General features: G+C 36.4%; 1 protein-coding gene and 3 pseudogenes across 3 annotated transcripts; all 4 read right to left on the bottom strand.

The window, feature by feature from the left end:
* Nucleotides 1–482: 482 nt before the first annotated feature.
* On the bottom strand, nucleotides 483–896 carry LOC147499490 (protein FAR1-RELATED SEQUENCE 5-like). Its single transcript, XM_086563485.1, has one exon. The coding sequence runs from the start codon at nucleotides 894–896 to the stop codon at nucleotides 483–485; it is 414 nt and encodes a 137-aa protein (XP_086419611.1).
* On the bottom strand, nucleotides 598–2900 carry LOC147499489 (SEC12-like protein 1 pseudogene; annotated as a pseudogene). The gene is made up of 2 exons (XR_015195890.1): nucleotides 2452–2900; nucleotides 598–2328 (listed from the first exon to the last, which is right to left on the bottom strand). The product of XR_015195890.1 is annotated as an SEC12-like protein 1 pseudogene (transcript).
* A 2183-nt stretch (nucleotides 2901–5083) lies between these two features.
* Nucleotides 5084–14049, bottom strand: LOC147499487 (CMP-sialic acid transporter 2-like; annotated as a pseudogene). Its single transcript, XR_015195889.1, has 15 exons — nucleotides 12025–14049; nucleotides 11722–11925; nucleotides 10765–10821; nucleotides 10555–10632; nucleotides 10381–10425; nucleotides 10030–10089; nucleotides 8905–9027; nucleotides 8559–8633; nucleotides 8410–8479; nucleotides 8043–8150; nucleotides 7592–7724; nucleotides 7402–7481; nucleotides 6421–6469; nucleotides 6264–6329; nucleotides 5084–5722 (listed from the first exon to the last, which is right to left on the bottom strand). The product of XR_015195889.1 is annotated as a CMP-sialic acid transporter 2-like (transcript).
* On the bottom strand, nucleotides 13377–13963 carry LOC147499488 (putative pentatricopeptide repeat-containing protein At3g05240 pseudogene; annotated as a pseudogene).
* Nucleotides 14050–17431: the final 3382 nt, after the last annotated feature.

Raw genomic sequence — 17431 nt, 5'->3', positions numbered from 1 at the left:
TGAACAACCAAATAAATGATTTCGTGGTCTCATCACATAAAATGAACAAGCAAAACAAGCTGTCGACCATGATTATTAACCCCAAACAATGATTGCAAGAATCAAGCCATATCGATTAGTGTTGTAGGTAGTATCAAAGATAACCACATCACCATAAAATTTGTATGCTCGTCTCGAGGTTACATCAGCCCAAAAACAACGTGTAATTCTCTGTTCATCGTTTGTCTCAATTTTAAAAGTGAAAGAAGGATTCCTCCCTTGTTCCAATTTTAAAAACTCATCAAACATATCTCCATCATGGCCTTTCATCTTATTACGCTTGTCCCTTTCCTGGTTATTTAAATCTTTCTGTGTGAAACCAATATTTTCTATCCCTCCCCGATTTGAACTCCAAGAAGATGAACGGTGGTGTTGTGGTATGTTTACCATGCCAAATTGTTGTGTTAAACATTTTGGGCCTTTGGAAACACCACGGTGAGATCTTAGAAGATGTACTCTTGGTCTATCGACAACGGGTGAGAATGCCCTTCAACAAATACAAGAACAACAAATGTACGAGTTTGACTTCGTCCACAAACAACTTTTGCTTTACAATCTTCTTTTACATTGCCCCGGCGCCTTTTTGTATCAACGTCCGCTATTTCTGAACTTTTTCCTTGCTTGTAACACACATATTCCTTTCTTACACATTCACCATCTTTCTTCCTTTCAAACCAACTACGAACACTGAATCCAGCGGCTTTGGCATAATTATTGTAGAAACTGTAGACATCATCAAGTGATTCAAACTCCTGTTCTTTTCTAGGTTTGGTATCATTTGATACTTGGGGATTGTAAATGTGATTAGGTTTCCCACCTACACTACCACTCTCAATTTCGAAATCCTCATTTTCCATCTCAATGTAACCTGGAAAAAATATATATAACAAACCCAAGTTTGAATAAGCGGAATAACAAAACAATTGAAATTATAAAAAAAAATTGTCGACATCGACAAGCAACGCAGAAAACAATGTAGGAATAGAATAATTACAGACCGGAAATGACAGGACCAATATGTAAAGCTAATATAGCGATAATTTTTTATCGTAAAATTGAATATCATGTAAGAAGCACCAAAATAGTACCACACTCGCTTCGCGGACCTATCACTAGGACGAGCTCTTCCCGATCCAGGGGTAATGATGCAGCATCCGACTGCTCATGTGGAAGCCATATGACATGGACGTCAAACACCTACACTTTTTTTTTCCCCTCCATGCAAAGAAGATATCTTTTTATACCATAACTCTGTCTCACATCCAAGTTCTGGATCCTAAAATCAAACATTAGCCCTGTAACTTGTGTAAATGTTACAAATCTAAAAATCTAACCACCCACCGACACGCGATAATTCGGATCCACTGAAAACTGGGGATCAGCGGCAATAGTTTCAATCTTTGTTTAATGTCGCATATCTAAAGGTCCAAAGGCCCCCAAACATTCTGATCCTCTGAATGGAGATCAACAAAAACAGCTTCAAACTTGGGTCTAGTAGATTGATGTCCAAGAGGGAAATTTCAAAATGAGTCTAAATTCTGGAAGAAAATATAAAACAAGATAGCTGACGCCAGAAAGAGTCCCAACAGCACCATATAAATCTGCCACTCTTTCCGGTCAGCAGGTACACTTAATTTGGTCACCATGCCTCCCCATTGACTAGAAGTGGAAAGCATTAGTCTTTCACTGGGGACAAAATTCAAGTGATGATATGCAAGTACCAGGGTGAAGCCTCTTACTACAGTGGGAGATTTCCATCTTCTTTACTTCAACAACAAATAAATCACCATCTTTGCTACCCAATGCAAGATATTTCCCGTCCAGGCTGATGGATAGGATAGCAGCAGGCTTTCTAAGTAGCCTCTTGTGCCCAATTCTGTTCCAAGTATTGATATCCCAAACTGCACTTACTACTTTGTCACCCTTTTGAACGGTGCAAAACAGGAATGGCTTGCTCCCATCCTTTAAGAAACGACAACATTCAATCTTCTCATCTGAGTTGCGAGTCAGAGATGTCAATGGAACACCATCATCTATCTTCCATACTCGTGTAGAACCGTCAGTAGAGGTCGAAGCTAAGAACTCTGTGTCTAGGCTAAAATCCATGTCTCTGACAGATTTGTGTTCTTTAAGTATGTCAAGAAGAATACGCAGGCTTGGCCATTCAAATAGTCTGAGATGCCCATCCTCCCCACCAATGGTCATTCAAACACGTACACTGGGCATCCCACCAATATATTTTATGCTAAGAGCTTTATTATTGTTTTGGCCTTCATGTACAAACTATCGCTGTTGTGATGATTTATTAGTGATGTTGCATGAAGAGATGACATAACTTATAATAAACATAATAGTTAAGGAAATGACAACGAGCACATACAATTTAGTAAACGATCACATATGTAATGTTACCTGTGCAGCGCATAAAAATTGCGACTCTCCTATCACAATCTGGCGATAAATACTTGAGAAAATTGCGTCTAAAAATTGCGGACTCTCCTATCACGACAAAACTTGTGTTGTGTTTCTCTTTTTTTTGTTTAGGACTTGCTATAAGATGAGAAGGAGATAAACAGAAAAACAGGAGATATAAAGAGAAAGAGAGTGCTAGGAGGGAGAGAGGAGTGTTCTAACGAAAGAGATGGGAGAGAGAATAAGAGAGAGAGATTTTGGGTTTTAAAAGACCGTGGATTTTATTTCGCGAAATTTCAATATTTAGATAAAGTCCGTTTAAGTACATCCGCTTATATATATATATATCGAGGAAGTTCGGTTTACAATAGATTTGGTACCACTAAAAATCTAGCGGTTTTAAATTTGTGTGAGCTGACACTCATTTAGCGTGAAAGAAGTGTGTGGGAACGGCTTTCCCATGTAGTTTTTACTCTCTCTCTCTCTCTCTCTCTCTCTCTCTCTCTCTCTCTCTCCGTGAAGCGTCTGTTATGACCAGCAACATCCAATCAACATTCCCATGGCTACTGAAAGTGTACTCCAATCCTTAATGACATTTCGTCAAATACTTTGCACACGGACAAAATAAATCTTCATAATAAAAAAATTATACATAATAGTAGCCCTAAAATACATAACTTGAAGGAAAAAAAATGATTTACAACATTGGAACCCATTATTCCAAAGAAATAGTCGGAACTTAAAAATGATAAATCCTTCAACCCATCGTCCACCTTAGTATTTCAATCGATATTTAAGCCCATTCCTTGATTCCTGCTGCAATGGTATTTAAACCCATTGTTGGAGCTCTAGTGTTCAACGCTCTACTCCCCTCTCTTTCCTAAGTCTAGCCTCTCTAGTTTTGCCCAAAAAGTCTCTCTTCTCTCTCTCACTATTCTCTTTATACACCCTTGTCTTCCATCGTAGTCGTCCACTTGTCCCCTCATCCCTTGCTCACTCTTCTTCCATGAGTAGGATTTCTACCGTACACCTGCGAGACCGCGGACTGATACTATGCTCACGAGTTCTCTGCATATCTTGCCTCGGGCCTATCCTACTGTCGATCCTCTGTAGCCCGGCTTCCACTACTACAGCTTGTTTCGGGCTAATATTACACATGATCCTTTATATCACAGACCCTACCACCACAGATACCCCTTCTCAATTCCGTGGCCATATATAGGCGGGGACAAGAATTCTCCTCACCTCTCTGCTTCAACACCCGGCCTCCCTTTTCTAACTCTTCATCGGTATGTGTGATGCAGAGAGTATTCATCACGTGTGTCTTTTCTATACCTTTTTGTATTCTGAGCCTCCACGTGTCACCCCTCTATTGGACCACCTGCCGATTCTTCGGTTTCTTCGCCCTAGGGATTTTACTCTTTTGCCCTTCCTCTATTTAAAGTCCTGCTCATTTCTGCTCCCTCACTCTCTTCAGTTCGTTATTCTCTCATTATTCTCCTCTTTTTCTCCAACAGCTCCTCCTCTTCCCACACACTCCGATCCATTTAGACCCTCGGTGATTGCTCCGGTACAACTCTTCTTTATTGGGATTCCGATTTAGGTTTGTCATTTCCCTCTTCCTTTTGTCTTAGTGTTTTTCTTTAATTCCTTTCTTCCCTTTACATAGCAACTATTTGAGTCTTCCCCTTTCTTCGAGTATGTTCATCTTCCCCTCTCGATATCGACATCGGACTCCGAGGACTCGTCCTCTTTCCAGTCTACAGAGGTCCTCTCCACCTCCAGTGGTCGCTGCTGTGGCCCCGTCCACATCAGGGCGACTCATCCCTCCGTTGCCACCCCCTTCCCGATGTCGTAGACCTAATTTGGACGCGATTAGGGCTGCCTATGGAATCCCTGCTGACATCATTATAGAACATGTGTCATCTATCACCCATTACCCTCATTTAGTTCCCCGGCGGCCGGAGTCTCTTGTAGTCTCTGTAGGTCTGGCTTCCACTCACCTTATTAGACATTTAGGTGTGCAATCATTTCAACATCCATCCTTGCCAAGGCATTGGAAACTTCTGGAGGTTGATGTATGCCGCGAACTACAACAATAGGTCGGGTGATCCCAAACTGTCATACCGCGATATTATCTCTCAATATTTCATAAAGACAAGTACCAAAGACGTCAGCGTGTTCACATCACTTTTTAGTTTGCTCTCATCGACCCATTGATTTCATGGATAACATCACTTATTTTAAGTCTCGATATGAAGTTATGCACAAAGCATAAATCAGTGGAGAATGAGAGGCAGAAATATACAGCGCTTTTAACAGTTCAAATTCTAACTGTATCATCCAGGTGCTATCGAAGTTGGTTCTTTAGGATTATCCAACAAAAAGTGAATGACAGGAAACTGAAAATAATCAAAATGTAGCACTATGTGACAGTGTGAGAACAAAAACAGAAGTAATTGGAAACATTGCACCTCATTTTGAAGGCTTAACAAGTGTCTTCTGGTTGTCTGAAGTATATGGCCACGTTCCCTTTAAAGATCAATTGCAGATCCCCATGGTAGCTTGATGTCACCGTTAAATCGAGAAGTGAACCTACAATTAAAACATCAAATTACAGATTAGCTGAAACAGTGGGAAGAAAAATTAGGAAAGTCGTTTGCAGTTTCAATCTGTAATGTATTTGCTCACTATCCTGTTAAGAAATACTGAACAGACTAGTAGATAGTAGAGGAGATGATCAATCATGAGAGAGATGCAAATGAAAGGCTGATTAGGATGTGACGCAATTAGGACAGTCCTGAGGGGCAATATACAGAAAGAACAAAGGCAAGTAGGTTCCATTTAGAACTCAGAGACGCAAATTAAGAAATAACCTTAACGATATATAGTTTAAGGGTAGGATACTAGATAAATTGGACTTATATATGTAAGTAGGTTCCATTTAGAAGACTTACATTTCATACAATCTACCTTAGATGATGAGCTAAGGGCTGAGTTTTTGTAAAAGAAGAAATAAAATTACAGACAACTCTAATACTTTGAATGAGCATTCCAACTTAAAAAATTTCAAAATCTCTATCCTTGCCAGAAAAAGCTGTGAATTCACCAGTTCCTGTCTTCGTTGAATTTCTTTTGCCAGCGGACAGTTCTCTGGAACGAAAATGAATTTCTTCTATAACATTTTACTTTATTGGTTTTCGGAACTGGCTTATCATCACCTATACCGCACAATAAGGCCAGCCAAAAGAATCTCCTTGAACAGAAAGTCCTGTAATGAAATTTGAAATAGAACAGCCAGTGAATTTCTTCAATTGAAAGATTCCTAGAAATAAATGTGAGACTACATGAACCAAATGATGATTAGTTGTGATATATTCTAATCCACGTAATATCTTACCGTAGGTGGTAGTGCCATGTACATGTGTTTTGTATGGAATCCAATCAACCATGACTCGCATGGGGTAAAAGAACCAATCAATCACTAATTACTTGTACAAATGAAAAATGAGAGATGAAGACACCTTTGCCATACAGAGAAAAGGATGCAGTCCAAATAATTCAAGAGGTAAAGAACTAAAGGGTACTCCATATATGCATACGAGCACAGATTTTTCTTCTTTTTCTCTCTAGTTCTTATTGTGATGAATGAGGGTCATCACATGTGTTTTTCATGCTTGTATTTGACAAGTCGAGAACCATGATAACATGCCAAACCAAGAGAACTCTTCAATAATCAATCTCCATAATGGACCTTATACAATCAATCCTACCCGCAAAAATGAGAAGGTGATGTAGGATACGGAGCATACCTTAAAAGAGCAACTTTACTTAGGGAGCATTGGTTTTCGCTCATCCTCGCTGATACGATGACTAGCCTGGAAAAAGAACAGGGAACCAAGGTATTAGTTCCAGAAAATTTAACATATAACCATTTATCCTCGAGAAAGATAAAGCTAAGTTTCTCACATCCTCATTTGCTCCTGCCGCCATATTTATAAAGGATGAATCCTTCGACCTGAAATGAGAACATAGACTCGTTAGGGACAAGTAACTGTGCTGGAAGGGAAGTAGAAAATCTATCTCAGAAGGCCGAACTTGACACTAATACAACATACCAACGGGAAGGGAGATTAGAATAAGAAATATTGCTTAAAATTACAAGTATGCAGCTAGCATGAGCACATTTTACATGTCTTTTTTTTACCTTATGAAAATAAAACATTTTGAACCATAAAGACTTGTCCACAGAACCATTTTTCCATTAACACTAATCCACTCAACCCGCCTCAAAAGCACCCAAAAATATCCAAACAAATGTGATAATTAATACCAACTCCAAAATTGCAGCTACTACACCTAGCTGGGCTTAGGGGTATGATACGGGGAACTCACAACATAGAAAGGGTAGTCATCTACTCCCAAATCCCAATTATATTCAGGCAATCGGCTCCAAGTAAACTATGTTCCAATGTCAAGTAGTGATCAAACCAGAGCATAAACATATGACTCAAGGATTTGCACATAACTGATAGGCACATGTTGGCAATTTCAAGACGTAGGCACAAACCATGGATACATCCCACGTTATACACACTCATCGACATGTACAGTTCATGCATAGAACTTGATGTTGAGTCATTTGATATGGTATTGTACGAACATGCTACATTTAATCGTTCATCGAAAACTTTTAGTAATATGGGAGAACTTGGGCCTCAAAGCATCTGACCATTCCTGCTTTTGAACAGGAACAACATCTACCACCACTCTATATTGATGTGTATTACAAGAACAACGAGATGACACAATAAATATTGATATGTGGTGTTCAAAGAACACATTTCCTATTTAGGGTCCTGGGACCAGATGATCTATTCTCATGTTAAATTACACTTAGCAGTTGCAAACTCACTTCGTCAACAGAATCATAAGGGACACGGCACATACCTATGGTTGTCGTGGACATCCACTAATTCGACACTTCCATTTTGTGGTTCATCTTTGACTTTTGAAAGAGGCGAAAAGAACTGCAGAAACAATGAAAAAATAGTATCAGGCAGACCGCAGACCTCAAAAGAATAAAGTCAATAAACAAAAAACAGTTCTTTCTCTTTCATTGACTAGGAATCTTAATTACCTGGTGCATTGAGATAAATACAATAGAGATTCCTAACATAAAGTTTATTGTCAGTGTATGACCAAACAATGCAGCAGATGCAAAGCCCGTAAAAATTGTACGACAGTTGATGAGTACTTCTTCAAAATTGTGTCTGCATCATCAGAGAAAGATTTGATCCAATTTGGAAATATTAGTTCGTAAAATTCTCAGATGTGGTAAATTATAGGTAACAGTGTATAAATTAACAAAATATGAAGGATATCTTCTTCTTTTTCTGACAAGTAAAATATATTTTTATATTAAAATATGTGCAGAAACCGTTATGTCAACACCCAAGTTAGTTAATTAGATTTTAACCCTTTGAGAGCTTAATTGTGACATGTACACCTTCTGTTCCTAATAATATGTTCTTGACATAAATGGACTCATGTAACTTCTAGGAAATGAGAGTAAGCAAGCAGGATCTGACCTGCATATTTGAAAAAGAAGGATGACAAGATCCCCTGTGCCGCATTGTTGAATATTAAGAGCATGGTTGCTCTAGAATGTCCTTGAAGAATATCAAAGCTACTAGGTCCTGGAGCCACATGGGATACCAGTATCAAGCATCAACACCATGACTGTACGAAGTATATGCACATGAAACAATGACTATGCAATTTCCGTAGAGATAATATATATCTATCAGAATCAAAGGAATGATAATAAAATAACAGCTTAGTTGATGCTGGATCAAGAAGAAAAAAACACAGTCTGTCGTTTCTGTAAAATTGCTTGTCATTTTTAAAGGAAAAAAAGTAAAAAACAGTCTTTTACACCAAATTGGGTTCCCATACCTTTAAACATGATGGTGACAAGAATGCCAAGAAAGTTGGAAAGAGCACCATATCCATACAAAAATAAGTTCTGAAAAAATACAATAGAGACATATTCAGTAAAAATGTATATGATTCAATGGATGTTGAAAAACAACTAAAAGATTTACCTGAAGATATATGCTTGTCTCAAATTGGCTCTTTAGAGCATATTCATTGACTGATGTCATCGATGGAACAGTTACCTGACCAACAAGTTCAGAGACTAACTCAAGTCATGATTTAAAAAAATATTAATATAACTATAAGAGAGATTTTATCCAATTGCTGAAATTTTTCTAAATTTTCTAAATTTCTAAATATTTTTTACATGATACAAAAACATACAAGTCATAATCATAAGACCAGCCACCATTAAACTTTAAATAATCGATCTTGTGGCATATACACTGAACGGGCATACATCATGTATTATATGTTTCTTTACTAACTGGACAGATGAAGCAATGAACTCACAAAGATCAACGTAGATACATATGCACCAGTTGCAATAGGAATACCCAACGCGGTAGTACCCTCTGGTAGTGACCGAAGTTGGTTCACACTAATTCCAATAAGCAACAGAGCAAGAGCCTCCCACTGTAAAAGAATGTGGAATTAGAAAAAGATATATACATACAAGCACAAAAATGATGGGGAACCAAGTATTTTACAACATAAAAATGACCATCATTCTATCCTCAACAATATGTTTATCGACAAGGATTCATACAGTACTTTCACAAACTATATATGCTACAAGACTCCAACTAGAATAACATCTTTCTAAGTTGCTATCTGATAGGTCGCACTAGTACTAGCTGCTAATTTACCATTGCCCACTTAATTCGAAAACTAAGTTGGTAACTTCTCTATCTCTTATTCAAAGGTGAAACAAGCCTATTTAGGTGAGATGAGTCTGTTACATTATTGTTTATTGTAGAGGTAAATTACAACATGTACATTTTCACCTTAAAAACACATAAGTATAACAATTTCTTACATTGACTTTACATCTTACTAAACTTTCCAGCTTAAAGTACATAACTATAACGCTTTCTCTACATATAAACAAAACATTATCAGAGTGATGTGTATTACACTATTACATAAACCTTCTTGATCAAATTTTTAAACCATGAGTACATGGGACAAATGATCTACAGTTGTATGATGTGACAGCCAGGAGAAGAGAGGAAGTTCAAGGAAATCCTATGGGGACTTGAAGATCGGGGGCGAATATTTTTTTCTGGATGTGTTACTGATAATGCCTCTGCCTTTGCTGCTGTTGGGTCTACTTCTAGCTTTGTATCTGTGTATGGAATTGAGACTACAACTACACTAGGTAATGTACAGAAAGTCGGAACAGGGTTAGCTTAGTCAATGACTGGCTCTGGATATTTACCCAGTGATGGGACAGGAAGAGATACCAGGGAAGGTGGATAATTTCATTCATATGGAACTCGTGATCAGAGGTGGCATACGCAAGACCTCCATAGTCCTGGCTACCCCCCACTGGCCAGTATAACAGTAAATTAGAGGGAAAGCCTATATTTTACTTTAAATACCTGAGTAGTCAAGGTGGTCAAACTTGAGACTAACCTGGATTATAGAGAATTTTCTTTTCATGACCATCTTTAACAGCACAGCAATTACAAGAACCTGCATGTGTTCATGGTTTCAAAAATGGCCATGAGTACTCAAAATGTCAACATGGAGAAATTTAAATGGTGTGGAACAATATGCTGCAAGTTCTTACTAGCCAACTTGGGGCATAACAATATGTGAATAAAGCAGAATTGAGACGAGATGAATTAGAGATCCACCATAAGAAAACAAATTCTGAATCCCCGCTAAAGTTTAAATCATGTAAATTGATTGAAAGAAAAGATAAAAGGATGTCCAAATGATATTCAGAACCCTAGGGTCACTTTAATTGTGTATGGGAAATACCTTCAGGTTGCTCAACATCTTCACGGTAGCAGGATTAAAATACAGCTGTAAAGGAGACAATCAATTTATCAGGTGATTATTTGCTTATAGTTTTGAGGAAGTCAAAGTACGCAATATCAAGATCAAATCTCAAATAAAAGGGTAAACTTTGTGCTGTTGTCATTAAACACATACCTGCATGATGAATTTTAAATAGTTGTTCACAGCATAGAGAAGAGCTGGAACAGCGAGAAGGACATTGTTGCGAGCTGCCTGTAACAAGAAAAAGAGGCATTTTCAATATAAAATGACAGTATTAATTATGGATACACAAGCTTCAGCTAAAAGGGACAAGAAACAAATAGTACAAACAGAGATGTAATACAGAAACTCTCACAGTCTCACCTGAACAAATGTAGAAACTGATAGAAGAGGTTTCTCTCCAACCTTCTGATGTCTGGCCTGTAGAGTTGATAGAAAGCAGCACTAATTGGTTAAATACTTAAATATATGCCTGCAGACAAGATCCTACTCTTGCTTTACAGGTAAAGGTCTACCCTGCTATCCAATCAGCCTTAACAAGCTTTTGGTGACAATTGACATGTAATGAAGGGCACCCAAAAGAATGTCAAATAGCTAGTATAGTCGGGAAAGGACTGTGAGGATGCTTTCCACCTAAACAAACAATATCTTTACTATGAAATGATGGAGATTAGAAAGAAGTTTTGCTTCTCTTGTTATTTCATCTTGTATTGGCAATCATACACTGTCGCCTTACTTCAATCAACTCAAAACCAAAAGATAGCATTAATTGCCAAATAAAATATCTGAATAACGTCAATGGAGACCCACACCGACGCATCCAAGGTATTTAATTTAATACTAATGACTACAAGAATCATTGCTCGCCTCCTCTTGTCGGTGAAAAAAAAAAATACATAATAGTATTTAAAATCAAAACTAATAAAAATAGTTAACTAAAATATAAAGAAAAAACAACACAAAGACCAATGTGGAGTCGCCGCCACAAGAACGTAAACATTGACCACCTAGACCCAACCTAATTTCTAAATGATGTAAAAAGAAATTGGAATTACATTTTCACGGACTTCCTCTTCCAGCCAAGCCCAAAATTGTGAAAGAGCAGCTGCATCCCCACAAATGAAATATCATAGGTTATACCCCTTATACACATGTTGTTAAGATTATTCCCTGTTTTTTTTTTTTTTTTGTATGCATTGGATTTGCTACAAATTGCCACTCAGACGTTCAAATCAAGGTTCAAAACAACCTAAATATTAGTCAGATATATCCCTCTTTGGTCAATCCGATACCTACAGATATATAAGAGACATGCTACACCTTTTCTGGGATAAGAATCTCTTTTAACAGAAGTGCTCTGTGTGCATGAACCATGGTTCAAACCCGGATCATATATATTACATTCACGTAGTTCCCGATATCCACTTGCTGTCAGATTCTTGTGATACTTGCATGCTCCCCAAATGGTGATGACACAAGATGATGTAGCCCGTACATAGATCCAAATTCCAAACTAAGGTATTCCTAATGTTTTGATATGCGAAAAGAGAAGTCAGGATCTCACTACCTATCTTTAGTACTGGATAAAATTATTACAAATAAACAAACATAATTGCTTACTACCTCTTTTGCATGAAGGGCTTTCCCAACTGCTTCATTGTTTAGCCACCATGTAGCAATTCCATCACTCTAGAATCTCAACACTTCATTATATTAAGAAAACTTTGAATGAGTAGCTAAACCTGAGTTTCCACATAGGTAATATCAGTGACTAATTCTAGCACAAGGGGCAGTCAGAAATTGTCTCCCTCTATACTGTGAGACTAGAGTTCAAAGGAAGCACTTGCTTAATTGTAACTTTTCAAAGGCTGCACTCCTTTGAAAGTGTACCTGGGCACTATGAATCCCCAACTGACATGAAGTTGCAGGCAAAAAGATCAGATATCATCAAGACTGGTTCTTTCGCTGCTTTGGCCCTGCTTGATCACACAATGGGGAAATGCAAGCTCATCCCACTCCCTCCACTGTAGAACCAACGAAGCATGTTATGAGTGTGTCACCAACAAATTGCCCAAAATTTAACTTCCATTATCACCCAGTAGCTTGACCCATTAGAAAATTAGCATTTCAAAATGGCAGCAGTGTTTCCAATAATTGAACCTTGAGCACCAATGCCAAAGTACTGCTTTGATTTTGATTACCAATATCAGCAGGAGCATAATGCTTCCTAATAACCACACTGTCATAGCAAACTAGCCGCCACATGTATCCGCCTTTTAAAGGCCCCATAATGAAGTCTTGGTCACTCAAAGAGTTTAATTTGCAGAAGAGTATCCACGGACTGATCAGCACTGCTGTTCATCAGCTGAGACCACATCTGTATCGCAAAGGATCATCTGTTTCGAAAAGGGACATAACACAGAAAATTTTGTTCTGTTAATAGCTTCCACAGTGGTGAGCTCCCGACAAAGGAACTTAACCTTTGAAGAAATAGGGTGGTTCTGCACGACCTTGTGTGGGAAGTTTGCTACTCACTGAACATGGTTACTCTTCTGCTTGAAGAAGATTGAAACAGTAAATTCTCCATTATCATCTTGAAGCATTCATGACACTGAACACCTTACGTTCAATAGAGCTAGAACCATATGTTCTTCCACATTTTTTACGTCTAATCAGATCCCTAACCCTTTTGACTCCTTCCCATCTTCCAGCCTTGGCATATATGTTAGCTAGAAGCACATACACTCTGCCATCTCGAGGTTTCAACTCCATTATGTGATTCTCAACTTTTTCTGCTAAATCGACATTGTCATGGATCTCACAGCCATTTAAAAGAGCGCCCCAGACAGCCATATTTGGTTTAATTGGCATCGTCTTGACTAGACTCTCTGCCTCCATTAGATTGCCAGCTCGACTTAGAAGGTCAACCATGCAACCATAGTGGTCTTCCAGTGGGACGAGACCAAAAACATTTCTCATAGAGTTGAAAGTTTGTATCCCTCATCAACCAAACCAGCATGGCTACATGCAGTAAGAACTCCTATGAATGTGATGTGATCAGGAGTGACACTCCCATCTCTTAGCATTTCACTAAAAAGATGTAGTGCTTCCTCACCATGTCCATGCATTGCGAAGCCTGTGATCATGCTAGTCCATGCTGTAACATCTTTCCTGGACAAACCATTAAAAATTTGGAAAGCACTCTCCGTATCTCCTGTCTTGGCATACATATCCATGATAGAAGTCCCGACAGCAACATCCTCAGTGCTCCTAGATGAGCACAAGAACCAAATAAACTCAACAGAGTCGCTTCATCTTGACTAAACCCAGCAAACCGCATATCCACAAATAGTTTCAGAGCATCGTTAGCTCGACCATACTGATTATAGGCACCAATCATTGAATTCCAAGCCACAACATTCCTTTCAGGCATCTCATTAAACAACGCCCTCGCAACATTCAAGCTACCACATTTCGCATACTTATCTAAAATTGCAATACCAAGAATAACATTTGATCTCGAATCAAACCCAATTCGCCGAACACGTTCATGGACATCCATTCTTTTTGTTTAAAGAAATGCCAAAAAGCTACACCTGGTGGTGGTTATTTTTTATTGTCAAACTATGGTTCTTATGGTGGATATATAAGGGGATGGTTATATGAACTCCACTTAAAATGACTCCAAAAAAAATCCACCACTAAATATAATGAATTAGAATCTAATTTTTTGTGTAGATGTTCTCCACACAATAGAGATCATCCTCACAAAAAATCAATTCATTTGAAGATGTACAATCTTGCCAAAAATCGTTTATAATTTTATGAAGTTATCCAACGGCCAATATTCTTTTAATTTTGGTACAACTTTTGACAATGTTAAATGTATTCAATTGAGCTGATTTTTTGTGGAGGTGTTCTCTATCATGTAATGTATATCCTCTTAAAAAAATTAGCTCTCAATTCATCTTGTAAGTCCACTATTATGAGTGGAGTAACTTTAGAGTCACCATAAGGTGGAGTTCATATAACCATCCCCATCATCCCCGATATATAATTGTTAAGTGTTTGCTTAACGAAGGTACTTATTATTGCTTCAAAATCAGGATTCAGATGTTCTAACTTTCAACGTACTCATTGTATTGTTTCGGACTTCGTACATGGGCTCTCTTGTTGTTTTTCGTATGTACTACAAATTATATAATTTGGACACATACGAAAGTTTTTTAATAACAGAAAAAAAAATTCAGGAATAATTTGTCCATCACCGGTAGCCCATGTAACTCACTCAAGTATTAAGATGTCCCATACTCGCAAAGTCTTGCTACGTGTTTAGAAGTTAACAACTAACTAGTAATTCAGAGTTCAGACTCCCGTTAGAACTTGAAAATAGTCCGTAATGTTTGGATCAAATAACTATTTCTTAGCAACGTTTTGTTTTTACTTTCACAAACCGTGAAAAACTGGTGACCAAAGATAAAGTGAAGGAATGGAGAAGTACGTTGTGTTTGGTTGAGAGCAGATAGTGAACAAATCATGACTTCAATCACAACTCAGCCATGTGTTTCTGCTTATTCAAGAACATGTTCTTGAACACCTCTCTCCAAATCATATTCCTCTCTCAATCTTAGTACTCAAAAAAAGAATATCAGTCGTGTTTTAGTCGCCTGCTATAAAGAGATTGAAAAGCATAGATCAATAAACACATCATCCATCCATAACACATAACGTCCATGGAAAGTTATTCCAAAGAAGAGTGAAGAAGAATCATTCATATATATGAACATGAACATGAACATGAATAAAAGATTAGCATTGAAAGTAAAAAGTGTGTTTTTTTTTTTTTTTTTTTTTTTAATGTGGAAATTTGATTGATAATGAATGATAACGAATTTTACAAATAATTATGACAAGTATGCAACAAGCTGCACTGCAAGTCCTTTCTGAATAGTAAATTCTATTCTTCTAAAGACAAACTCGTTAGAACCAGCTGTCATAACGTTACTGTTCATAACTTTTTGAAGTCACTTGAGTAGCTCAACAGACTGTTGTTTCAAGAACTCAAAAGTGTTGAAACTGAACGGAATAAAATAATGTTATAAGTCTATAACCCTACTATCATGTGGTGAAAACTATAAAAGATTAACTAAAAGTAAAAAGTTTTTTTTTTAAGTGGAAACTTTATTGATAATGATAACGAGTTAACTTCCTATAATGTTATAAGTCTATAACCTTACTATCATATGGAAAAAACTATAAAAGATTAACATTGAAAGTAAAAAGTTTTTTTTTAAGTGAAAATTTTATTGATAATGATATATAACGAGTTTTACAAATATATGCTTTTACTATATGTCTATATATCTACATATTCTAATTTACAAGCCTACAATAGTTTAACAAATTGTTAACTTCATATAATGTTATAAGTCTATAACACTACTATCATATGAAAAAAAAAAAACTATAAAAGATTAACATTGAAAGTAAAAAAGTTTTTTTTAAGTGGAAATTTTATTGATAATGATATATAACAAGTTTTACAAATATATGCTTTTACTATATGTCTATATATCTACATATTCTAATTTACAAGTCTACAACAGTTTAACAAATTGTTAACTTCATATAATGTTATAAGTCTATAACCCTACTATCATGTGGAGAAAACTATGAAAGATTAAAATTAAAAGTAAAACTTTTTTTTTTTTGTTTAAGTGGAAATTTTATTGATAATGATATATAACGAGTTTTACAAATATATACTTTTACTATATGTCTATATATCTACATATTCTAGTTAACAAGTCTACAAGAGTTAACCCTACTATAATATGGAGAAAACTATAAAAGATTAACATTAAAAGTAAAAAGTTTTTTTTTTAAGTGGAAATTTTATTGATAATGATAACGAGTTAACTTTATATAATGTTATAAGTCTATAACTCTATGATCATATGGAGAAAACTATAAAAAAAAAATTAACATTAAAAGTAAAAAGTTTTTTTTTTAAGTGAAAATTTTATTGATAATGATATATAACGAGTTTTACAAATATATATTTTTACTATATGTCTATATGTCTATATATCTACATATTATAGTTTACAAGTCTACAACAGTTTAACAAATTGCTAACTTTCTATAATGTTATAAGTCTATAATCCTATTATCATGTGGAGAAAACTATAAAAGATTAACATTAATTGAAAGTAAAAAGTTTTTTATTTTATTTTTTTTAAGTGGAAATTTTATTGATAATGATATATAACGAGTTTTACGAATATATACTTTTACTATATGTCTATATATCTACATATTCTAGTTTACAAGTCTACAACAGTTTAACACTTCCTATAATGTTATAAGTCTATAATCTTACTATCATGTGGAGAAAACTATAAAAGATTAACATTGAAAGTAAAAAGTTTTTTTTTTTTTTAAAGTGAAAATTTTATTGATAATGATAACGAGTTAACTTCCTATAATGTTATAAGTCTATAACCCTACTAGAATGTGGAGAAAACTATAAAAGATTAACATTGAAAGTAAAAAGTTTTCTGCCAACGGTTTTTTTCGTTGACTTCTTGGACTGAAGCTTGAGATTAGACTATTAGAGTGATGAGGTTGTTTTTTGTTTTTCTCTTCTCTCTTCTTTGCATCAACCTGTGACTTACAATACTTACATATTTTATCACTTCTCCCCCAAATCTCTTCTATGACCGTCTTTGCTGCGTCCAAAAGCAATTTTCCTAATCATGGAGAACTAGCCGCTGAAACCATTAAAGAAAAAGGTATTTGTTACTGACGGACTCCATATTGTGTTGGGCAGACCCAAAAAAAAAACAATTATTACAAGTGTGTCATTGGTCCCAAAAAGTTGAATTCGAAAACCCCAAGCTTAAACGACCCGGCTAGGTCGTTCGTTGTGCAAACCAAACGGTCTGGTCACACCGTTTGAACTAAGTCCAAAACGATGTGGCCATGTCGTTTGAGATTTGGACTTAGAAAAAAACTTGCCGGTGTGGTC

Source organism: Coptis chinensis, chromosome 5 (assembly GCF_015680905.1).
Source record: "Coptis chinensis isolate HL-2020 chromosome 5, ASM1568090v1, whole genome shotgun sequence".
NCBI classification, from domain to species: domain Eukaryota; kingdom Viridiplantae; phylum Streptophyta; class Magnoliopsida; order Ranunculales; family Ranunculaceae; genus Coptis; species Coptis chinensis.
This window is presented reverse-complemented; position numbering and strand designations above follow the sequence as displayed.